General features: G+C 40.7%; 1 protein-coding gene across 1 annotated transcript in view; it reads right to left on the reverse strand.

Annotated features, from left to right (window-relative positions):
- The window catches only part of LOC138749855 (protein FAM227B-like), a 141,120-nt gene that overhangs the window by 112,157 nt on the left and 9,443 nt on the right, over positions 1 to 19,520 (reverse strand). Inside the window, exons 4-9 of the mRNA XM_069911809.1 lie at positions 15,551 to 15,606; positions 12,038 to 12,082; positions 10,207 to 10,311; positions 9,610 to 9,708; positions 5,987 to 6,088; positions 538 to 664 (exon numbers count right to left, since the gene is read on the reverse strand). Of these exons, the coding sequence (XP_069767910.1) occupies positions 538 to 664; positions 5,987 to 6,088; positions 9,610 to 9,708; positions 10,207 to 10,311; positions 12,038 to 12,082; positions 15,551 to 15,606 (534 nt within the window). The remainder of the gene's footprint in view (positions 1 to 537; positions 665 to 5,986; positions 6,089 to 9,609; positions 9,709 to 10,206; positions 10,312 to 12,037; positions 12,083 to 15,550; positions 15,607 to 19,520) is intronic.

The following is a 19,520-nucleotide window of genomic DNA, read 5'->3' on the forward strand; positions in this document are numbered from 1 at the left end:
CCACATTTTTAAAAAAATCACATCCACACCCAGAAATTACTGGAGATACTGTTATCCTTGCCAAAAGAACTGAAGCCTGACCATGCAGCTCTGGATCCATGAAGAGACAACTCTTAACTCTAAGGGTAGACACAGATTTTATTGAGAAGGACACCAATTAAAATTTTGTTGACATTTCTGTTTCCAATAATTTGCAAGACAATTAGCAGTGATAAATCTCAGTCATGTCTTGGTTAATGGTCAGGTATATTCTACAGTATTTGAAGCCTTACTTTTAAAAATCATCCATCACCTCTTATGAATCTTAACACACCTAGATTTAAAACCATGCTATTTCAAAAGAAGTCTGGTATCAGCTTTGTAGGGGTACAAGATTAGAAACAAACATTACTCAGAAATTTGCTTCCAAAGGGAAAAATAAATGAAAGTCCTTCATCTTAGAACAGCTAGATCATGCAAACTTTAATTTAGAACATTAAAAATGCCAGACTAAAATGAATTATAAACTAAAGATTCAGAATGAAAAGATTTTCATACCTGTCATCCACAATGAAATGAGTTCAGTCAATTCACTTTTAAATTCATCACTGAACTTGGTATGCGATCCTGGGAAAGATTTATAGAAAACTGCAAAGATTGCCTGAGATATGCAATCAGGATATACCTAGTTAAAAAAAAATTATTTTTTAAAAATTCAATAGAATAATGTAGATTTTCAGGTTAAATAGCTTGTTCCCACAAGTTCTGTCCAAATTGGGAAAAGCTCAGAGCAAAGAAGGATGACAGGAGATTTAATAATGGTGTAACAAGATCACCATGGATTGAGGGAAGCTGTATCGAGTTTTGAATGCTTGGGCAGAAGAGTTTTTAAAAACTTCAAAAGAAAACTTTTTCTCCAGATAGTAGTTAAGATTTTAACATCACTATTGGGATAGAGAAACACTATCTCATTTTTACCATGTGAGCATAGTATGAACGATAAATAAAGGTATATTGACTTAGGATGATGAAAAAGAATCACCAGAACGTTGAACAGGAAATTGGATAGGCCCAGTGAATGAATAATTTCAGAGCTGTGGGGAAGACAGAGGAATGGGACTGTCAAGATTACTTTACCAGGAGCTTGAATATACTTGAATGGCCAGATGGCTTTTGCTGGATCATAAAAAAGTTATCACACTACATCAAGTAATGGGGCAGTTGAGATACATGTCATCAGGTCCTAAAGATTTATTCACCTTTACCACATCTAATATCTTCTCCTTTTTATTCTTAAGGTGCTCCAGAATTTTATTACTGCAAATGAAACCTCCAAATAGGGGGTTCTCCTTCAAGTATACACATGGAGAGTATTCATTTCAGACCTCATCCATTTCCTCTGGCCCAAAAAACATCGCCTCTTTTGTCCCTAATACGGCCTACCCTTTTCCTGGTAACCCTCTTGCTCTTCAGGTATTAGAAAATGCCTTGGAATTTTCCTTCTTCTTATTGGTCAGTAATATTTTCTGGTCCCTTTTTTGACCACCACCCAATACTTTTTCTACTTTCACCTACCAAATACATTTTTACTCTTTATCAACCCATGATATCCCGATATCCGATGTTCCCTGGACTTGCAGCACTTACCATTCACCTTATGGTGTAACATGTTGGAACTGAATGTCATTTCACTGGTTAAAAACCTCCCACCTCCCAATTGTACCTGCAAGTAGCAGTTCCCAGAGTACATTTACTAGATCCTGTCAATTGAAATTGACTTTCTCCAAATGTAGAAAACCTTTTTTTATACTATCCCTCCATAACACTTAAAATCTTTATCTACAAGGCAGAAATCAGGTACTGATCAGCCATGATCATATTGAATGGCGGTGTAGGCTTGAAGGGCCAAATGGCCTACTCCTACACCCATTTTCTATGTTTTATCTAAGTGCTCACTCATTGACGCTTCACCTAATTTCTTGGCTTAGTAGAATTATCTAGTCTTAAACGAAAAGCTCTTCTGGAAGTAATTTAAAATCTGCACCCATCAAACCTTTTAACTAAGGTAATGCCTCTTAATATTTGGATTAATAACAGGTACTTGGGGTTGGGCTATGTGGAGAAGAGGGGACAAAGGGCCTGTTTCTGTGCTACAGGACACTTTAAAGTGATTGCCCCTTCATTTCCACATTGTACCCATTCAACCTCTAAAGAGACAGCTCTTTCATTATTGATAATTTCCTAGCTCAATAATACAATGCCCCTTTTTTTGCACCACCCTGGCCCCATTTTGCCTGAAATTTTAATACTCCGAATGCTCCCCTTCTTTCATCTGAACTGTTGTTTGAAGCACCACCCTGGAGAGTAAAAGTAAACTGTATGTTTATTCACCTGCATGTATTTCATAAGAAGATTCTTGAATGATAATGAATTCATTTTCAGACTAGTTGAATGATATACATATGGTGAACAGGTATTTGTAAAGAAAAACTAGAATAGTAAACTAAATGAATAAATACACAGTATCCAATCACAGTAATCCTAGTGCAAAAAAAAGTGACTTGCAATACACCTCTCCTCGATACACTCATCAAGGACTATATACTTATGAAAAAAATAAATAAATAAAATATTCCAAAAAAAAGGAAGGAGGTACCTAAAGACAAAGACCCAACAATTAAAAAAAAACAGCCTTTTCCCCTCTGCCATCAGATTTTTGGATGGACAATGCAGATAACAATAACTAGAAGAACAAGTTAAATACTTTTTGACCTCAATGATAGTTTGGGTCCCTGGATTGAAGAGGTGAAAGGGCAAGGGACTGCAACTCTTCCAATTGCATAAGAATATAGGTGGGACAGGGGATTGTGGATGGGACAAAAGAGCCAACCAGAGATAAACCTAAAGATGCATTAGTATCTTCTTTGGCTTGGCTTCGCGGACGAAGATTTATGGAGGGGGTAAAAAGTCCACGTCAGCTGCAGGCTCGTTTGTGGCTGACAAGTCCGATGCGGGACAGGCAGACACGATTGCAGCGGTTGCAAGGGAAAATTGGTTGGTTGGGGTTGGGTGTTGGGTTTTTCCTCCTTTGCCTTTTGTTCGTGAGGTGGGCTCTGCGGTCTTCTTCAAAGGAGGTTGCTGCCCGCCAAACTGTGAGGCGCCAAAATGCACGGTTTGAGGCGTTATCAGCCCACTGGCGGTGGTCAATGTGGCAGGCACCAAGAGATTTCTTTAGGCAGTCCTTGTACCTTTTCTTTGGTGCACCTCTGTCACGGTGGCCAGTGGAGAGCTCGCCATATAACAGGATCTTGGGAAGGCGATGGTCCTCCATTCTGGAGACGTGACCCATCCAGCGCAGCTGGATCTTCAGCAGCGTGGACTCGATGCTGTCGACCTCTGCCATCTCGAGTACGTCGACGTTAGGGGTGTAAGCGCTCCAATGGATGTTGAGGATGGAGCGGAGACAACGCTGGTGGAAGCGTTCTAGGAGCCGTAGGTGGTGCCGGTAGAGGACCCATGATTCGGAGCCGAACAGGAGTGTGGGTATGACAACGGCTCTGTATACGCTTATCTTTGTGAGGTTTTTCAGTTGGTTGTTTTTCCAGACTCTTTTGTGTAGTCTTCCAAAGGCGCTATTTGCTTTGGCGAGTCTGTTGTCTATCTCATTGTCGATCCTTGCATCTGATGAAATGGTGCAGCCGAGATAGGTAAACTGGTTGACCGTTTTGAGTTTTGTGTGCCCGATGGAGACGTGGGGGGGCTGGTAGTCATGGTGGGGAGCTGGCTGATGGAGGACCTCAGTTTTCTTCAGGCTGACTTCCAGGCCAAACATTTTGGCAGTTTCCGCAAAGCAGGACGTCAAGCGCTGAAGAGCTGGCTCTGAATGGGCAACTAAAGCGGCATCATCTGCAAAGAGTAGTTCACGGACAAGTTTCTCTTGTGTCTTGGTGTGAGCTTGCAGGCGCCTCAGATTGAAGAGACTGCCATCCGTGCGGTACCGGTACCATTAGTATCTAATTAACAATAAAAAGCTGACAAGGTACATGTGTACAATCAACTTGCTGCACTTCTAGGTCCATCATTACGAAATTGACTCAAATACCCACATCAAGAATTGAAAATACTGATAGAAGACATGACTGGCAGTGTTGCTTGACATTAGCTTCATAATTTCTAATCATGCATATTTTGACCAATGGAATCCATCAATCTATGGAGTTTTCATTTTTCTTTGCAAGAAATGGTCTAAAAATTTCTGGACTTGGATGATAAACCACCACATGGTTTGTGATAGACCTCACATGTTAATACACCATGATTGCCATCCTCATGTCTCCAAAAATGCAAGACAAATCCACTCAGTTCCAATGAGTGAGACTGCAATGGGAAATAAGCAGCAGAAAATAAAGGAGACAGCATTCCAAAAGGAATAAAAAAAAAGCTTTCAATCATTCAGGAAAGACTGCAAACGTTATGATTGTAGCGCAAAACGGCCGTAGAAACTCAATGGGTCATGCAGCAAAGGCATACAAATCAACCTTTTTGGTTCTGAGCCCTTCGGCAAGGTATGAGCCAAAAGCAGACAGGTACCCGAATTAAAAAGGTGGCAGGAGGTGCACAGGGCAACAGGCAAGTGGTCATGATGTCAAATGTCCTTAGTTAACTTCCACTAAATTTAACAATTCTATTAGCAGATTCTCTGAGAGAATTGTATTACAAGATCAAACCAGCAACCACAAAGAAGGCATATCACACAGGGTTAATGATGAACAATTAATTTATTAACAAAAATTCACCTTCAAACTTTAATTTATAATCCCCCCCCTTTTATAACAATGCCCACTGGTTACTATGCAAATCTCTATGACAGTGTAAAACTAATAAATTCCCCAGCCTAAATATAACATATGTAATCAAAGTCTAAGCTACACTTCCAACCAGCCCACAGAAAAACTTAAGACACAAAACACACAAGACTCACAAAACTTCGATCTCAACCGAAGCAAAGATCATAAAGAAAATTCAGTTTGTTTGGTAAACTGAAGCCAACAGACCTTTGAGAGAGAGAGAGAGAGAGAGAGAGAGAGAGAGAGAGAGAGAGAGAGAGAGAGAGAGAGAGCACAAAATTCGAAGCGGTCTCGTGTTGCTTGCAGAGAGAGGAACCACTGGCTTGGTCCGGATCCTTCTGGCTCCCTTCAGAATGTTCATCCTTATTGAAATCCCAACATTCTAAACTGTCCTCCAGACCATGACTGATGCTCTGGACCTTCTTCCACTCCACAGCACCACCCAGTGGTGGTTTATCGTCCAAGTCCAGAAATTTTTAGATCATTTTCTACACAAGCTCAGTCCGTCTCCCACTCTCTCAGCAGTCCACCTTCACCTTGGCTCGTAAAGGCAAACTGTCACTTTTTAACATAAAACCACACAACACATAGGCCAATACACAACACAGAACTCTGTAACAATAGATAACTCTTAAATTTGGATTGGATCATCTTGTCCCACTCTGCCTGTCTTGCACGGAATCTACTCAGATTTGTTTTTTCCAGATGTAGAGAGAAGTTTGAGCCCCAACTCCTCAGAAGTGAAGGGCAGGTAGGCTTCAAGTATTGTGGAATTGAGAATCATGAAAATAATTCTAACAACTTAAACAGTGATTAAATACACCAGCTATATGTCTGGTTGAAGTCCGTAATCGAAAACACCTTATAGCCATCTGTGATGCGAGCAACATTGCAAGGGAAAAATAAGACAAAGAAATGAAATCTGCAAAGGTGAATTTAGAAGAGAACTTTCCTAAGAAATGGATGCAAACAAATGAAAACTGATTTTATATACAACTGATGAATAAAAGTACAGTGCACCTGAGTCCTATATATAACTTACTATGAGATGTAGTTGTCTATTATTACTGATAAACCAGAATATTTCTGCATAATATTTCAATGTTAATTTTGAATAGGAAGAAAAATAAACCTCAAAGTTCATACATCCGGTGACTTACCTGGAAAAACTTATCTTGCACCTCAACAGGGGCAATCATGAAAAGTGACACAAAGCTATCTGCAATTCTGCTAAAGAGATGATCTTGATCTTCTCTGGAAGGCTTGCAATGATAAAAAAAATTGCTAAAGTCACTTGACCTGATAAAAAATGCATGATAAATATGATGAAAATCAGAACAGTGATTAAATAATACATTCATAAGATAAAGAGTAAGTGAAAAACTACAAAATTACAATTAGATGACTGAACAAATTATAAAAGCCTGTGAAAACAAATATGAACAAAGAGATAAAGAGTAGGAACAAACACAAGATGGCTTAACAATTATTCTGTTCTTGCTTACATTCATTTCCCCCTGTTCTCAGCGTTCTCCAGAGCTTATTTAAAATTCTCAACTTGCCTTTAAGTTCCAGAATTTTATTTTCCTTCAAATATATCTTTCTCTCATCTCATCTTTGGCAACTTTAATTTTTGCCAACAAATCACTGTGCTCTTAAGCTCCTTTTCCAAACTTCCTAATTTCCTTAACCAAGTTTTAAAATCTCCCAATTACCTACTTTTCCACAGAAAGTTTTGGTCAATCATCCTCGGCACCCATTTTTACCTGATTTTATTTAACAAAGGACAGTAGAGCCCTTTGTTCCACCATGTCTGTGCCAAACAAGATGCCAAGTTAAACCAAATATTTTCTGCCTGCACACAACCTGCATTCCTCCATTTCATTCATATTCATTTGCTTATCCAGAAGCCTCCTACATGCTATGATTACAATTGTTTCCATCACCTGCCCTGGCAGCCCTTTCCAGGTATTTACCATTCTCATTAAAAAAAAGTGCACATTTCCTTCAAACCTTTCCCATCCTATCTAAAATATAGGTCTGTGGTGATACGACCATCAGCCTATTGCAGGGGGTGACTTCTGTACCTGCAAGAAGACCACCTAAGGGAGCTGATTCCACCTGGCTGGCTGTAAATCAACAAATCTGAATATAAACCTGAGCTGGCTCCTGCTGGGCCAGTCACTCGTGGAGCCGTCAGGACAGAAACTGGTGTACAGACTTTTAACGGATTAAAGCCTGTTGTAGTCTCTGCTGGATTCTTGTGTTTGCTTGTTGCACCACAATGTCTTCCAATAGTTGAAAAAGTTTCTGGCTGTCTACCCTATCTCTGCCCTCTCATGACGTGACAAACCTCTAACGTGTCTGCCCTCAGCCACCTATACTCCAGGAAGAGCAACCAAGATTTGTCTAACCTCTCCTTATTGGTCATACTCTCTAATCCAGGCTGCATCCTGGTCAATCTTTTATATAAGCTTCCAGATCCTTTGTGTAAGGAGGAACCAGAATTGTACAGAGAATATTACCACAGAATATCCTTTCCAATGTCAAATGCACAATTTTGTGTGCACACCATGGCTGACAACAGAGGAATTAGGTGCAGGACTCTGCAAGTGGCCCCTTGCATCTACTCTAACATTTGTCAAGATCAGGGTTGATCAAAAACATCAGCATTAGCCTACATTCTTTAAACTCCCTTAATATCCAAAGATCCATCAATCACTATGACCAAGTGTTGGGTAGACAATTCTGAAGATTCACCATGTGAGTGAAGAGTTTTCTCATCTCAGTCCAAAATATTTAACCCTTTATTCTGAAACTGTAACACCTGGTTCGAGTCTTCTAAGCCAGGGGAAAATCTTCCCTGTATCCAGCCTGTCAAGCAACACAAGAATATTTTTTGAAATTTCTTCTAAACTCCAAAGAATAGAGGTCAGGAATACTCAAATGTTCTCATATGCAAAACTCATCAACCCTGGAAACAAATTTATGAATCTTAGTTGCACTCCCTTGAAGCCAAATGCATTTTTTCATACTTTAGGGAGACCAAACCCACATACAATATTCCAGGTGCTATCTCATCAAGACACATGCAGAATGCAGCAGAATTGTCCAACTCCTATATTCAAAACTCCTGAAATAAAGCTGAACATAGCATTTACCTCCATACTCATTTTCTGCATTTGCAGTTGGCTTTCTCCAACTTCCATTGAAGCATACAGTTTTCCTCATTACACCACACTTACCATATTGAGATGGTGACAGGTAAAATAGATGGGGGAGAGCCAGTGGATGTGGTGTACCTGAACTTCCAAAAGGCCTTCGATAAGGTCCCGCATAATCGACTGGCTTACAAAATCAAGGCTCATGGGATTGGGGACAAAGTATTGATGTGGATTGAGAACTGGCTGGCAGGTAGAAGACAGAGAGTTGGGATAAATGGCTCGTTTTCTGAGTGGCAGGTGGTGACCAGTGGGGTGCCACAGGGATCTGTACTGGGACCCCAGCTGTTCACAATTTACATTAATGATCTGGATGAGGGGATTGGATGTAATATCTCCAAATTTGCAGATAGGAGGGGTTGTGTGCACGGAAGAGGGGGTCAGGAAGCTCCAGTGTGATTTGGATAAATTGAGGGACTGGGCAGATATATGGCAAATGCACTACAATGTGGATAAATGTGAGGTTATCCACTTTGGTAATACAAACCGGAGGGCAGATTACTATTTGAATGGCAATAGATTAAGAGATGGGGAAGTGCAGAGAGACCTAGGGGTACTTGTACACCAGTCTCTGAAGGCGAGCATGCAGGTACAGCAGGTGGTTAAAAAGGCAAATGGTATGTTGGCCTTCATATCAAGAGGGTTTGAGTATAGGAACAAGGATACCTTACTGCAGCTGTCCAGGGCCTTGGTGAGACCCTTCGGTATAAGGGTATTAAAGGTTACAGAGAGAAGGCGGGGACGGGGTACTGAACTTTAAGATCAGCCATGATCTCGTTGAATGGCGGAGCAGGCTCGAAGGGTCGAATGACCTACTCCTGCTCCTATCTTCTATGTTTCTATTTTCTTCCAATCACAAATATAGTTCAATAGTTCACGTTTATTATTATATACTCATGTAATGGTCAATCCTGCATTAGAGTTGACACACCCCTATTTTTGGCATCGAACTGCCTGCCCAACTGTGCTCCCAATGCCCTAACTGTAAACCCTAGCCTCGGCCGCCCTCCCATCTGAGTTCCCAATGCCTGGTCGACTCGCCACTCACCATAGCTCCTGACGCCCCAACTGCGGATCCTCAGCACAAGTGCCAACCTGCCTTCCAGAGCTCCCAACGCGTTGACTTCCCACCCACCGGAGCTTCCAACGGCCCATTCAAGGACCATCGTCCTGGCCGCCCACCCACTAGAACTCCTGATCCTAAGATCCAGCTGCCCATCCGAGCTCCCGACACCCATAACACGGAATTACCACCCAGTCCTGGCTTTCTGAGCTCCCGACGCCTTGAATGATGCAGATACATGGTCAAATGTATGACACGTAAAAGCCGTCATTCTAAATACAAGTAAAATAGGCACTCTTCAAGTTCAATGTCTCCAGGTTTGAGCATAATTAATATTCAGAAGAGAATAGCAGAACCCATGATCTATTATGGATGTGATATATACAAATTCCATCCTAGCAAGTTACTTTAGGGAGAATGGTAAATCTTAAAATTTATCAATCCTTTAAATAAAAAAATCAGAGAAATATTTAAAAAATATTTAATGATATAGCTGCACCTTAAATTTATACAGGAAGAACCACCAAAAAGCATCTTGAAGAATGGCAGCAGATGGTTCTGACAGAATCAACTTCTTCCAGGTATTTTGAAATCCAAGCTGTAAAAAAAGTTAATGGCGACTTGGCATTAGTCAACTGAAATCAAAACAATTTTTGTGATTAAGTAATTAAATTGTCACATTGATATTTTCTTAATTTCATCAAAAACACTATGTGTTAATTAGACAAATAAAGGTTAAAGATACTACATTTAGAATGTAACATGTATGAAATTCATCATCTTTTGTCTACCATAAGGCAGACAGAGTTTCCACTTGGTCCAGCGCCCCTTACAGAAACCTACAGCACCTGGTGTTCCTAGGTGGTCTTCCCTCAAAATATTGATCAGTCCTGTGCCTGCTAGGCTTCCAAGATCAGACAATCCCAGGCATATTCTGGCTATTAGGTGCTTTTTCCATTGGCCTCAATGGATCTCATTCTCAACCCTTCAACCAGCACAATAGAGCCAAATGAAGAAATATAAGCAATGATTAAAAAAAGGGTTGCTAAACAAATTGACGTTTAGAACAAAAGTCAATCAAATGTTACTCACTTACATTAAACTTCTGTATCTTTCTAATCCAGTTCAATATTTGCAAAGGTTCCATTTGTCCTGGAAGTTTTATAAACTGCAGTGGTTTGAAGCCTGGAAAAGTCTGAGTCTAAACGGGAAAAAAATGAAATTAAAAAAGATAACAGTGCTTTTGTTTTGTGATAAACTGTCCCTGCAGTGGAAAAAATTATATTTCATTTTATTCTGTCAGTATTCTGGCTGACAAGAACAAAAAAGAACCACTTCGCCCATCAGCTCTTTATTCTGCTGTCGGTCATTTCTCTCAATGCAGTTCCAGCTTTGTTCTGCCTCCATGATGCTCAAATGAAAAAAAAAATCAGTAGAATCCAAGTTCAGTTCCAAAGAATATTAATGAATTTTATTCTATTTCATGTCAAATTGGTTCAGGAACTACAAAAAACATGGATTATAAAATATCAAAGGTTTAATATAAATGGAGGCCAGAAGATATACTATGTAATCTGAAAAGAAAATGAGTAAATAATATTCTTGCTTAAAAGATAAAAATGCAAAATTGTCCAATTAAAAGCACAAAATTGGAATGAGAAGTAAAAAGTACTGAAGGCTAACACCAATGACAGAAAACACTAATTATTGTTTTCATCTGATTTTACCAATGATTTACAAAGTTCAGAATTTCTGAAAAAGAGAAAATGAGCTTAAAATTAGGAAAACAATGTGCATATATAATTATTTATTCAGTAAAAAGGTGAACAGCCAATTTTACATCGAAGCAATCAGAAAAAAATTATCAGGGAAAAGAATCTGAATAAGCATGAGGTAATGCATTTTGGAAGGTCAAACTTGAAGGTAGAGCACATGGTTACTGGCAGGATCTTCTTCTTTGGCTTGGCTTCGCGGACGAAGATTTATGGAGGGGGTAAATGTCCACGTCAGCTGCAGGCTCGTTTGTGGCTGACAAGTCCAATGCGGGACAGGCAGACACGGTTGCAGCGGTTGCAGGGGAAAATTGGTTGGTTGGGGTTGGGTGTTGGGTTTTTCCTCCTTTGCCTTTTGTCAGTGAGGTGGGCTCTGCGGTCTTCTTCATAGGAGGTTGCTGCCCGCCAAACTGTGAGGCGCCAAGATGCACGGTTTGAGGCGATATCAGCCCACTGGCGGTGGTCAATGTGGCAGGCACCAAGAGATTTCTTTAGGCAGTCCTTGTACCTGTACCTTTTCTTTGGTGCACCTCTGTCACGGTGGCCAGTGGAGAGCTCGCCATATAACACAATCTTGGGAAGGCGATGGTCCTCCATCCTGGAGACGTGACCCACCCAGCGCAGCTGAATCTTCAGCAGCGTGGACTCGATGCTGTCGACCTCTGCCATCTCGAGTACTTCGACGTTAGGGATGAAAGCGCTCCAATGAATGTTGAGGATACTTAATAGACAAATGTGTAACAAGGTGTCTTTTCACCCATATCAGCTATTTCAATGGTTTTGCAGGGGGGGAGGGGGGAGAAGTGGGAAATCACATAATATTGGTGAATGGGCTGCGAAAAAAATCTGACTCTAAAAATCTGTTGAACATGACAAATCTATCTCTTGAAAAGTGAATATGCATTTGCATTTGAAATAGGAGTTTAAATGGAATTTAATAGAAAGAATGATCAACTCTCATTCTCTTTGATCTTCAATTACAAAACATAATTCCCTACTTTAAAATGTCTTATCTCCCTAGGTGAATCATTTACAATATTCCCAAATAGTTTTGCCAAAGTACCAGATTTTTTTCAGCCCAATATTCCTGAAAGACATGAGTTAAAAATACTTAGCTTCAGGATTATCAGTTTAGCATCACACTGTAAGTCATACCTCTACAGACCTCTCCTTGCGTTCAAGATAAAATTCTTCTGAAAGCTATTAAAGAGAAAACAAGTTTATCAATCATATTTCCTGAATGATGCATTATTAACATGAAAATAAATTTGGGTTTAAATTCTCAATTTAAGAATTCGGAGAAATATTAATTTTCTTCGTAGCTTGTAGCCACGAAGAAAATTATCCAATTACATGCTTTGACATAAATAGATGAGTGTGCATTTTGCCAGACATTGTAAGCTGGCACTAAGAGGGTCTCACAAGTTGTTCTATACAACTTGATACTTTTTTTAAAAAAGAATTCCACAACCAAACTGTGTTTGCTTTTGTTATTTTATTTGGCAAAGCAGCCACTATGTTCATCAGAAGCAAAGATGGTTTATGTGTCACTACTGAGGACAAGTGAAATTGTGTTAGCTCGTATCACATTTGAAAAATGCGGAGGTTTTGTATGACACCGGAACCCCTGGCAAATTTCCACAGATTAAGGTGCGCTGTGGTGCAGCAACCAGACACAAAACACAGAAAAGACTGTACTACAGGGTTTAATCCTCTTAAACCCCATTGTACACAGTAGTTGTCTCGGCTCCACGTGTGACTGGCCCAGGAGGGGCCGGCTTGAGTCTATATACAGGTCAGTGATTGACAGCCGGCCAGGTGGAGTCAACCTCCCAGGTGGTCTTTCTACAGGTACAGAGGTTGCCCCCTGCAGTCGGATGGTGGGCACGCAGCCCATTGCTGTGGTTGAATCACCATACGGATGTGCAGTGAAAAATGAGCTGACCAGCTGCATCACTGCCTGGTATAGGGGCACCAATACCTCTGTCTGGAAAGTCCTGGAGAAAGTAATGGACACAGCCACTACCATCATAGGCAACCCCCCCCTCCCGCCCCCCCCCCCCATTATTGAGAAAATCTACATGGAATGTTGCCATCAGAGAGCAGCAGCAATCATCAAGGATCCACACCACCCAGGACATTCTCGGTTCTTGCTGCTGCCATCAGGGAAGAGATATAGATGCCTCAAGACTCCCATCACAAGGTTCAGGAATGGTTGCTTCCCTTGAACCAGACTCCTAAACAACAGTCTCAATCAGAGACTCATTTAAAAACTCCTACTTTGCACTTCATTTATGAGATTTTGTGGGTTTTTTTTAAATATTGCAGTTTGTTTACATTCCTCTCTTTTGCATACATATCTTTTCTCTTGAGTACAGTTTATAGTTTCTGATAAGTAGAACATCTTCCTGGCCCACAGGAAAAGAATATCAAGATTGTTTGTGAGTTCACGAATGTGCTCGGACAGTAAGTTTGAACTTTGAACTCTGGAATGGAAACTATCTGGTTCAAGGGACAGGTCACTGTTTAATGCCATCCTTTCTTAATTGCAGTCATTTTAATCATATTTATTTTGGCATGCCCTTGTCACAGATTCAGAATGTTATAAATGTTTTTTTTAAATCATCCTATGGTTGTAATGGAAGATTCTAACCATTTTTTTTTCCTTTTGCACCCTTTGCTTGTGCAAGGCTGAGAACCTGCTTGTGTTTTAGAATCAGCAGACATAAGCTAAATTCCACCGAGGGCCCAGAGATGCTGTTATCTGACGAAAGGACATCTGTGTACTAAGAACATTTAATCTTCCTGCTTGTTTTGGTCAAAGATTGTCAGAGGCCTAGCCTTGATGCAAAATAAACCATTGTATTCAAAGTGATAAGCTGAAAATTATGTTATTCGATAGAAGCCTAGCATGCTAGCTTGCTCACTTATCTTTCTTGCTGTGCTGGGAATAGGTGCTTGGGTAAGCAGTTTTTGGGTAATATAAGCCATGGTCTCACTGCTGAAGTTTGAGACTCTCTGAGAGGTGGCAACATCTCTCAGCAAGAAGAATTTCTAGAGTCCAGCCAACGACCCAGTCGGGGGAGGTGGAGAAGCTGATACCGGCGCCCTGACAACCTACTACAAGTGTGCAGTCGTTGGGCAGTTGGGACCAGTCCAGGTGTTGATAAGTATAGTTGGGAAGGGCTTGTATATTGTAGTTTGAAATCAGCTTTTGAATTTGTAATAAACATTTGTTTAAACTGAACTGCTCTCGGTGTGTGTGGCTATTTTCTTTCGGTAACTCAAACACTGTGACCAATCTAAAACGAACAAAATGAGAGGTATAAGTTTACCCAAGACAATGGTATCCTTTTAGGCTTCAGGAGAGAACAGAAAATGGTTCAGTTTCATTCAAAACACCCATGCTCAACATCAGATTAATCCCTTCAATTCGAAATCTGAGGGATAAGGTTTTATCGCACAGAGAATGGCTGATATCTGGAATGTGTTGCCAGAGTAGGTGGTGGAATCAGATATAATTACTAAGTTTAAGATACATTTTAATACACATTTAAAAAAGGCAAGGCATGAAAGGATACTGATTTAACAGATGGTATATATTCTGCCTGGAGGTCAGTGACTAGTGGAGTTCCACAGGGAACTGTTCTGGGACCCCTGCTCTTTGTGATTTTTATAAAACATCTGTATAAAGAAGTGGAAGGATGGGTCAAAGGTTGGAGGTGTCATGCAGAGTGTAGAAAGTTGTCGTTGGTTACAAAGTTGGGCAGAAATGTGAAAGATGATGTTCAAGCTGGAGAAGTGTGAAGTGATGCATTATGGAAGGTTGAACTTGAAGGTGGAATATATGGTTAATGGCAGGATTCTTAGCAGTGTGGAAGAACAGAGGGACCTTGGGCTCCATATTCCTAGATCTCTCATGGTTGCCATGCAGGTTGAAGGTGAGTTAAGAAGACATGGTATGCTGTCCTTTATCAGTCAGAGGTTTGAGTTCAAGAGCTGTGAGGTAATGTGGCAGTTCTACAAAACTCTGGTGAGACTACACTTGGAATATTGTGTTCAATTCTAGTCATCTCATGTGGAAGCTTTGCAGAGGGTGCAGAGGAGATTTACCAGGATGTTGCTAAGATTGGAGAATGTGTGTTAGGAGGCGAAGTTAAAAAAAACAAATGGGATTAGGATTGGGGGATGGGGTTGGGGAAATGTTGGCATTTATATTTTGGATCAAAGGGCCAATTTCTGCACTGAATGACTCTGAGATTCAAATATGCTCTTCTTTGGAATGGGACCTGAACCCATAATTCCTGACCAAGGTTGATGCCGTTTTTCAAATATGGCAAGACCGATTTAGCATCAATCATTCCAATGGAGGAATCAGCTTCACAGCAGATATATTCCTCAAGACAGCATCCTTCATCAAAATCTGAATTAAGCAGCTGATAAATAATTTGATGTAACAATAAAGTCTGAAGTTAATTAGATGTTAAGATATCATGTTTTAGTGTCTAGTTGATCAGATAATAAAAGCATTAATGGTGAGAATGTCTTCTGTTGATTTTCTTGCAGAGAAGCTGTAACTTGGGTACTAATATCATTGACCTGGCCTCGAATATACCATAGTTATACTGTGATCATAAACACCAAAGCGTATTAAAACAATAATTTTACCTTTCTACTGGGATGTGTAAGTAATACATCAGAGTCCTTCATTTGTCTAACAGTTGCTGAAACAAAAAAAAATTAGTAAGTATAAATAAATGTTTACAAATTATATTGACAACATTTATAAAGGTTAATTCACATTTATATGGATGTGCCAAATTATTTTATATCCAATTAATTACAGCAGTAAATCTGCCCACTGCTAAACTCCACAAACAACAAAGATGATGACTGTCCCATTTAACTATTTTCCTTTCCCACAGAACAAACTCTTCAGCCCATGAGCTCTCCCAACCTATAAAATCCTACTGAACAATCTAAACCTTCTCCACCTCACACCCTCTAGTTTTTTTTATGTCCATGAGTCTTTCCAATATCCCTCTTGCACCCTCTGCCACCACCCCAGCGATGCATTCCAGGCACCTACTACTCGGTGTAAAAAAGACTTAGCATTGATGTGCTTCCTAAACTTTCCTCCCCTCGCCTCTGGTATTTGCTACTGTCACCCTGGGAAAATAGTGCTGTCTGTCCATCCAATCTATGGTTCTCAATCTTGTAGATTTTTATTAAGTCACCTTTTGTCTCTTAAGAATCCTCCCATTAACTGTGTACTCCACCTTCAGGTTCGACCTTCCGAATTGTATCATTTCACACTTATCTGAAATGAACTCCATCTGCCATTTCACTGCCTAACTTTGTAATCCTCTACAACACCCTTGACCTTTGTGTCATCTGCAAACTTACTGATTCATCCTCCCATTTCTTCATATAGGTTAGTTATAAAAATCACAAAGAGCAGGGGTCCTGGAACAGATCCCTGCAGAAATCCACTAGTTACTGACTTCCAGGCAGAATACATTCCATCTACTACTATCCTCTGTTTTCTGTTCCGAATCCATCCAGCCGAGATTCCATGGCTTCCTGAATGAACCATGGGGCACCTTGTAAATGTCTTACTGAAATCCACCATCTTACCTTCACTAGCTCAAAAAACTCAATTAGGCTTGTGTGCCACAACTTGCCCCTCACAAAGCCCCAAGAAGACTGTGCTCCTCCAAATCCTAATAAATCCTGTACTTAAGCATCGTCTCCAATAGTTTTCCCATCACTAAATCAAGACTTACTATTTTATAATTCCCAGGATTCTCGCCAATACCTTTTTGAAATAAGGAGACTATATTTGCCATTCCCCAATCCTTCGGTACCTCCCGTGGCCAGGGAGGACGCAAACATCACTGCCAGAACTTCAGCAATTGCTTTGCTCGCTTCCTGTAGTAACCTGGGGTATAACTCTTCTAGTCCTGTGGGCTTAGTACTCTGAATGCTTTGAAAAAGATCCAGCCCCAATTCTTTCTCAACCTTAACATGCCCCAGCACATAGGCTTGTTCTATATTGACCTCACAATATAGACCAAGGCCCCTCTGTCTGGAGAACACTGAGCAAAGTATCAATTTAGGACCTCCCCTACCTCCAGACACATTTTCTCTCCTTTGTCCCTCAGCAGCCCTACCGTTACTTGAGTCACTCTTCTTTCTTCATGCATGCATAGAACGCCTCAGGGGCTTCCGTGATCCTACTTGCCAAGGTCTTCTCATGGCCCCATCAAGCTCTGCCAAGTTGTTTCTTAAGTTCCTTCCTGGCTACCATAACTTTTTTTCCTTGAGGTCTTTTGTATGCTTCCTTCTTCCTCTTAACGAGATGTCTCACCTCTTTTGTTACCACAGTTCCTTTATCCTACCATCTTTTCCCTGTCTCAGTGGGACAGATGTATTCAGAACTCCATGCAAGTGGTCCCCAAACATACTCCACATTACTTCCGTGGTTTTCCCTGAGGCAGCACATTGGCATAGCAGTTAGAGCAATGCCTTTAAAGCACCAGCGAATGGGGTTCGAATCTTGCGCTGTCTATAAGGAGTTTGTACTTTCTTTCCATGTCTGCTTGGGCTTTCCCTGGGGAATCCAGTTTCCTCCCACTGTTTGAAATCTACGAAGGATATAGGTTATTTGGTTGTAAATTGGGAGGCATGGACTCAGGACTGAAATGGCCTGTTACCAGGCCACAATGTTGTAATTCCATGCACTGATTCATGCTCCATTCATCACCCTTATTCCAAATGCTTCATGCATTTAAGTAAATACATTTCCATCCTTTCAGCTGACTACATTTATGCTCCCTCCACTCTCTGTCCTTCCTTACAATTTCACTTTCACTACACATTGCATCAACCTCAATGCCATCTACTCTAATTCTCTGCCCTATCATTCTGCTTCCCACCCCTCCACTTCCAAAGTGATTTAAACCCTTCCCAACAGCTCTACCAAACCTCTCTGCGAGGACATTAGTCCCGTCCAGTTCAGGTGTTACCCTCCCTTTTTGTACAGATAGTACCTTCCTCTGAAGGAATCCCAATGATCCAGAAACCTGAAACACTGTCCCCTGCCCCAATCATACAGCCACACATTGGTCTGCTACATCATTCTATTCTTACCCTCACTGGCACAACATGACACAGGAGGCAATCCTGAGATTACTACTATACCCTTGAAGTCCTGTCTTTCAACTTCCTCACTCGCTCCTCAGAACCTCATCCTCTTCACTACCCTTGTCATTTTTAAAAAATATTTTATTTTATTTTTCTCATAGATGTAGCTGAAAAATTAATATATAATAGAATTTTTTTTAAAAGTTGCAATCACTACATGATAGTTATAATCCCTCCCCTCCCCCCACACTCCCCTCTAAACTCCCCACCCCAAAGAAATAATTATCGGAGTGATGGTGTCACAATATTTTAAAAGCAAATTACTCAGCAAAGGTTTAGATTTTATTATCACATTTTAAAATAAACCACCGTCGGCTCTTTTAACAGGCTGTGCAGATTAACCCCACAGGGGAGCAATGAGACTTCACTGTTAAAGTTCGGATTTTAATCTTGGTGCAAGGGGGAGTGCTGAGACTTCGTTGGTGTATAAAAGACCCCAGGTTTTGAGGGACATTTTTAAACACTCAAGAACCATCTTATACACCTGCATATGTAGTATATATTGAGGGGAATGGTCACAGGGGTACCCTGCTTGCTTTTACCTTCCCTCTCCTGCTTCCTGTAGCTCTTATCTATGAACTCCTCATTTTCCCATACAAGTTGAAGGTCATTGAGCTGCAGTTCCAGTTCCTAAACACAGTCTGTAAGGAGCTGCAAACAAATTCACCTCTTGCAGATATAGCTATCTGGGAGGTGGCAAGTCTCCCAGAATTCCCACATCTTACAAGATGAACGCACCTCAAACCCTGCTACCAATCTGACCATTCCATTCGGCACTAATACAAGGTCGAAGAATAAATAATAGTAGTAAATTCTCAAGAGAGTTGCAAAGTTCCCAGATTTGCAAGGCAAAAGTTGTCTCGGTTGCCAGGAAAACATTGAGACCATATTTAAAACTCATGTCCATAATGTTTCCTAGAAGGTACAATTCTGGATCCTGTGGAAAATCCAGACTGTCCCCCAGGTCCTCCCAGAAGGATCTCACCTTTGTACGCAACCAGGTTGAATGGATAAATGTTCCAATCTCCACACCACACCTAAACATGTTTCCGATATTTATGATTTAGATTTATGTAATTTTTGAGGTGTGAGGTACAGTTAATGCAGGAAATTATATTCCACAAACCTGTACCTGGCATTAACAACTGCTGTCATGCTGTCCCGATGCAGGTCTGGCCAGAATCGCTCATGGGTCGTTGTGCCCAAATCTGACTCCTACCTTTCCCTTGGCCTGTGTAAGCACGGCTTCAGGTCCTCACTTTGAAATAGGAAATAACATTATAGAGGTAAACTTACGCATATTCCCCTTTCGAATTAGAATCTCCATGTCACTACACATGGGTAGGGCCACAGACGGTTCCAAATTATCCCTTAAGTAAAATCTTAGCTGAAGATAGCAGAAGGTGGTTTTATTGGGCAAATCATATTTATC

The sequence above is a fragment of the Narcine bancroftii genome, chromosome 14 (genome assembly GCF_036971445.1).
Source record: "Narcine bancroftii isolate sNarBan1 chromosome 14, sNarBan1.hap1, whole genome shotgun sequence".
NCBI classification, from domain to species: domain Eukaryota; kingdom Metazoa; phylum Chordata; class Chondrichthyes; order Torpediniformes; family Narcinidae; genus Narcine; species Narcine bancroftii.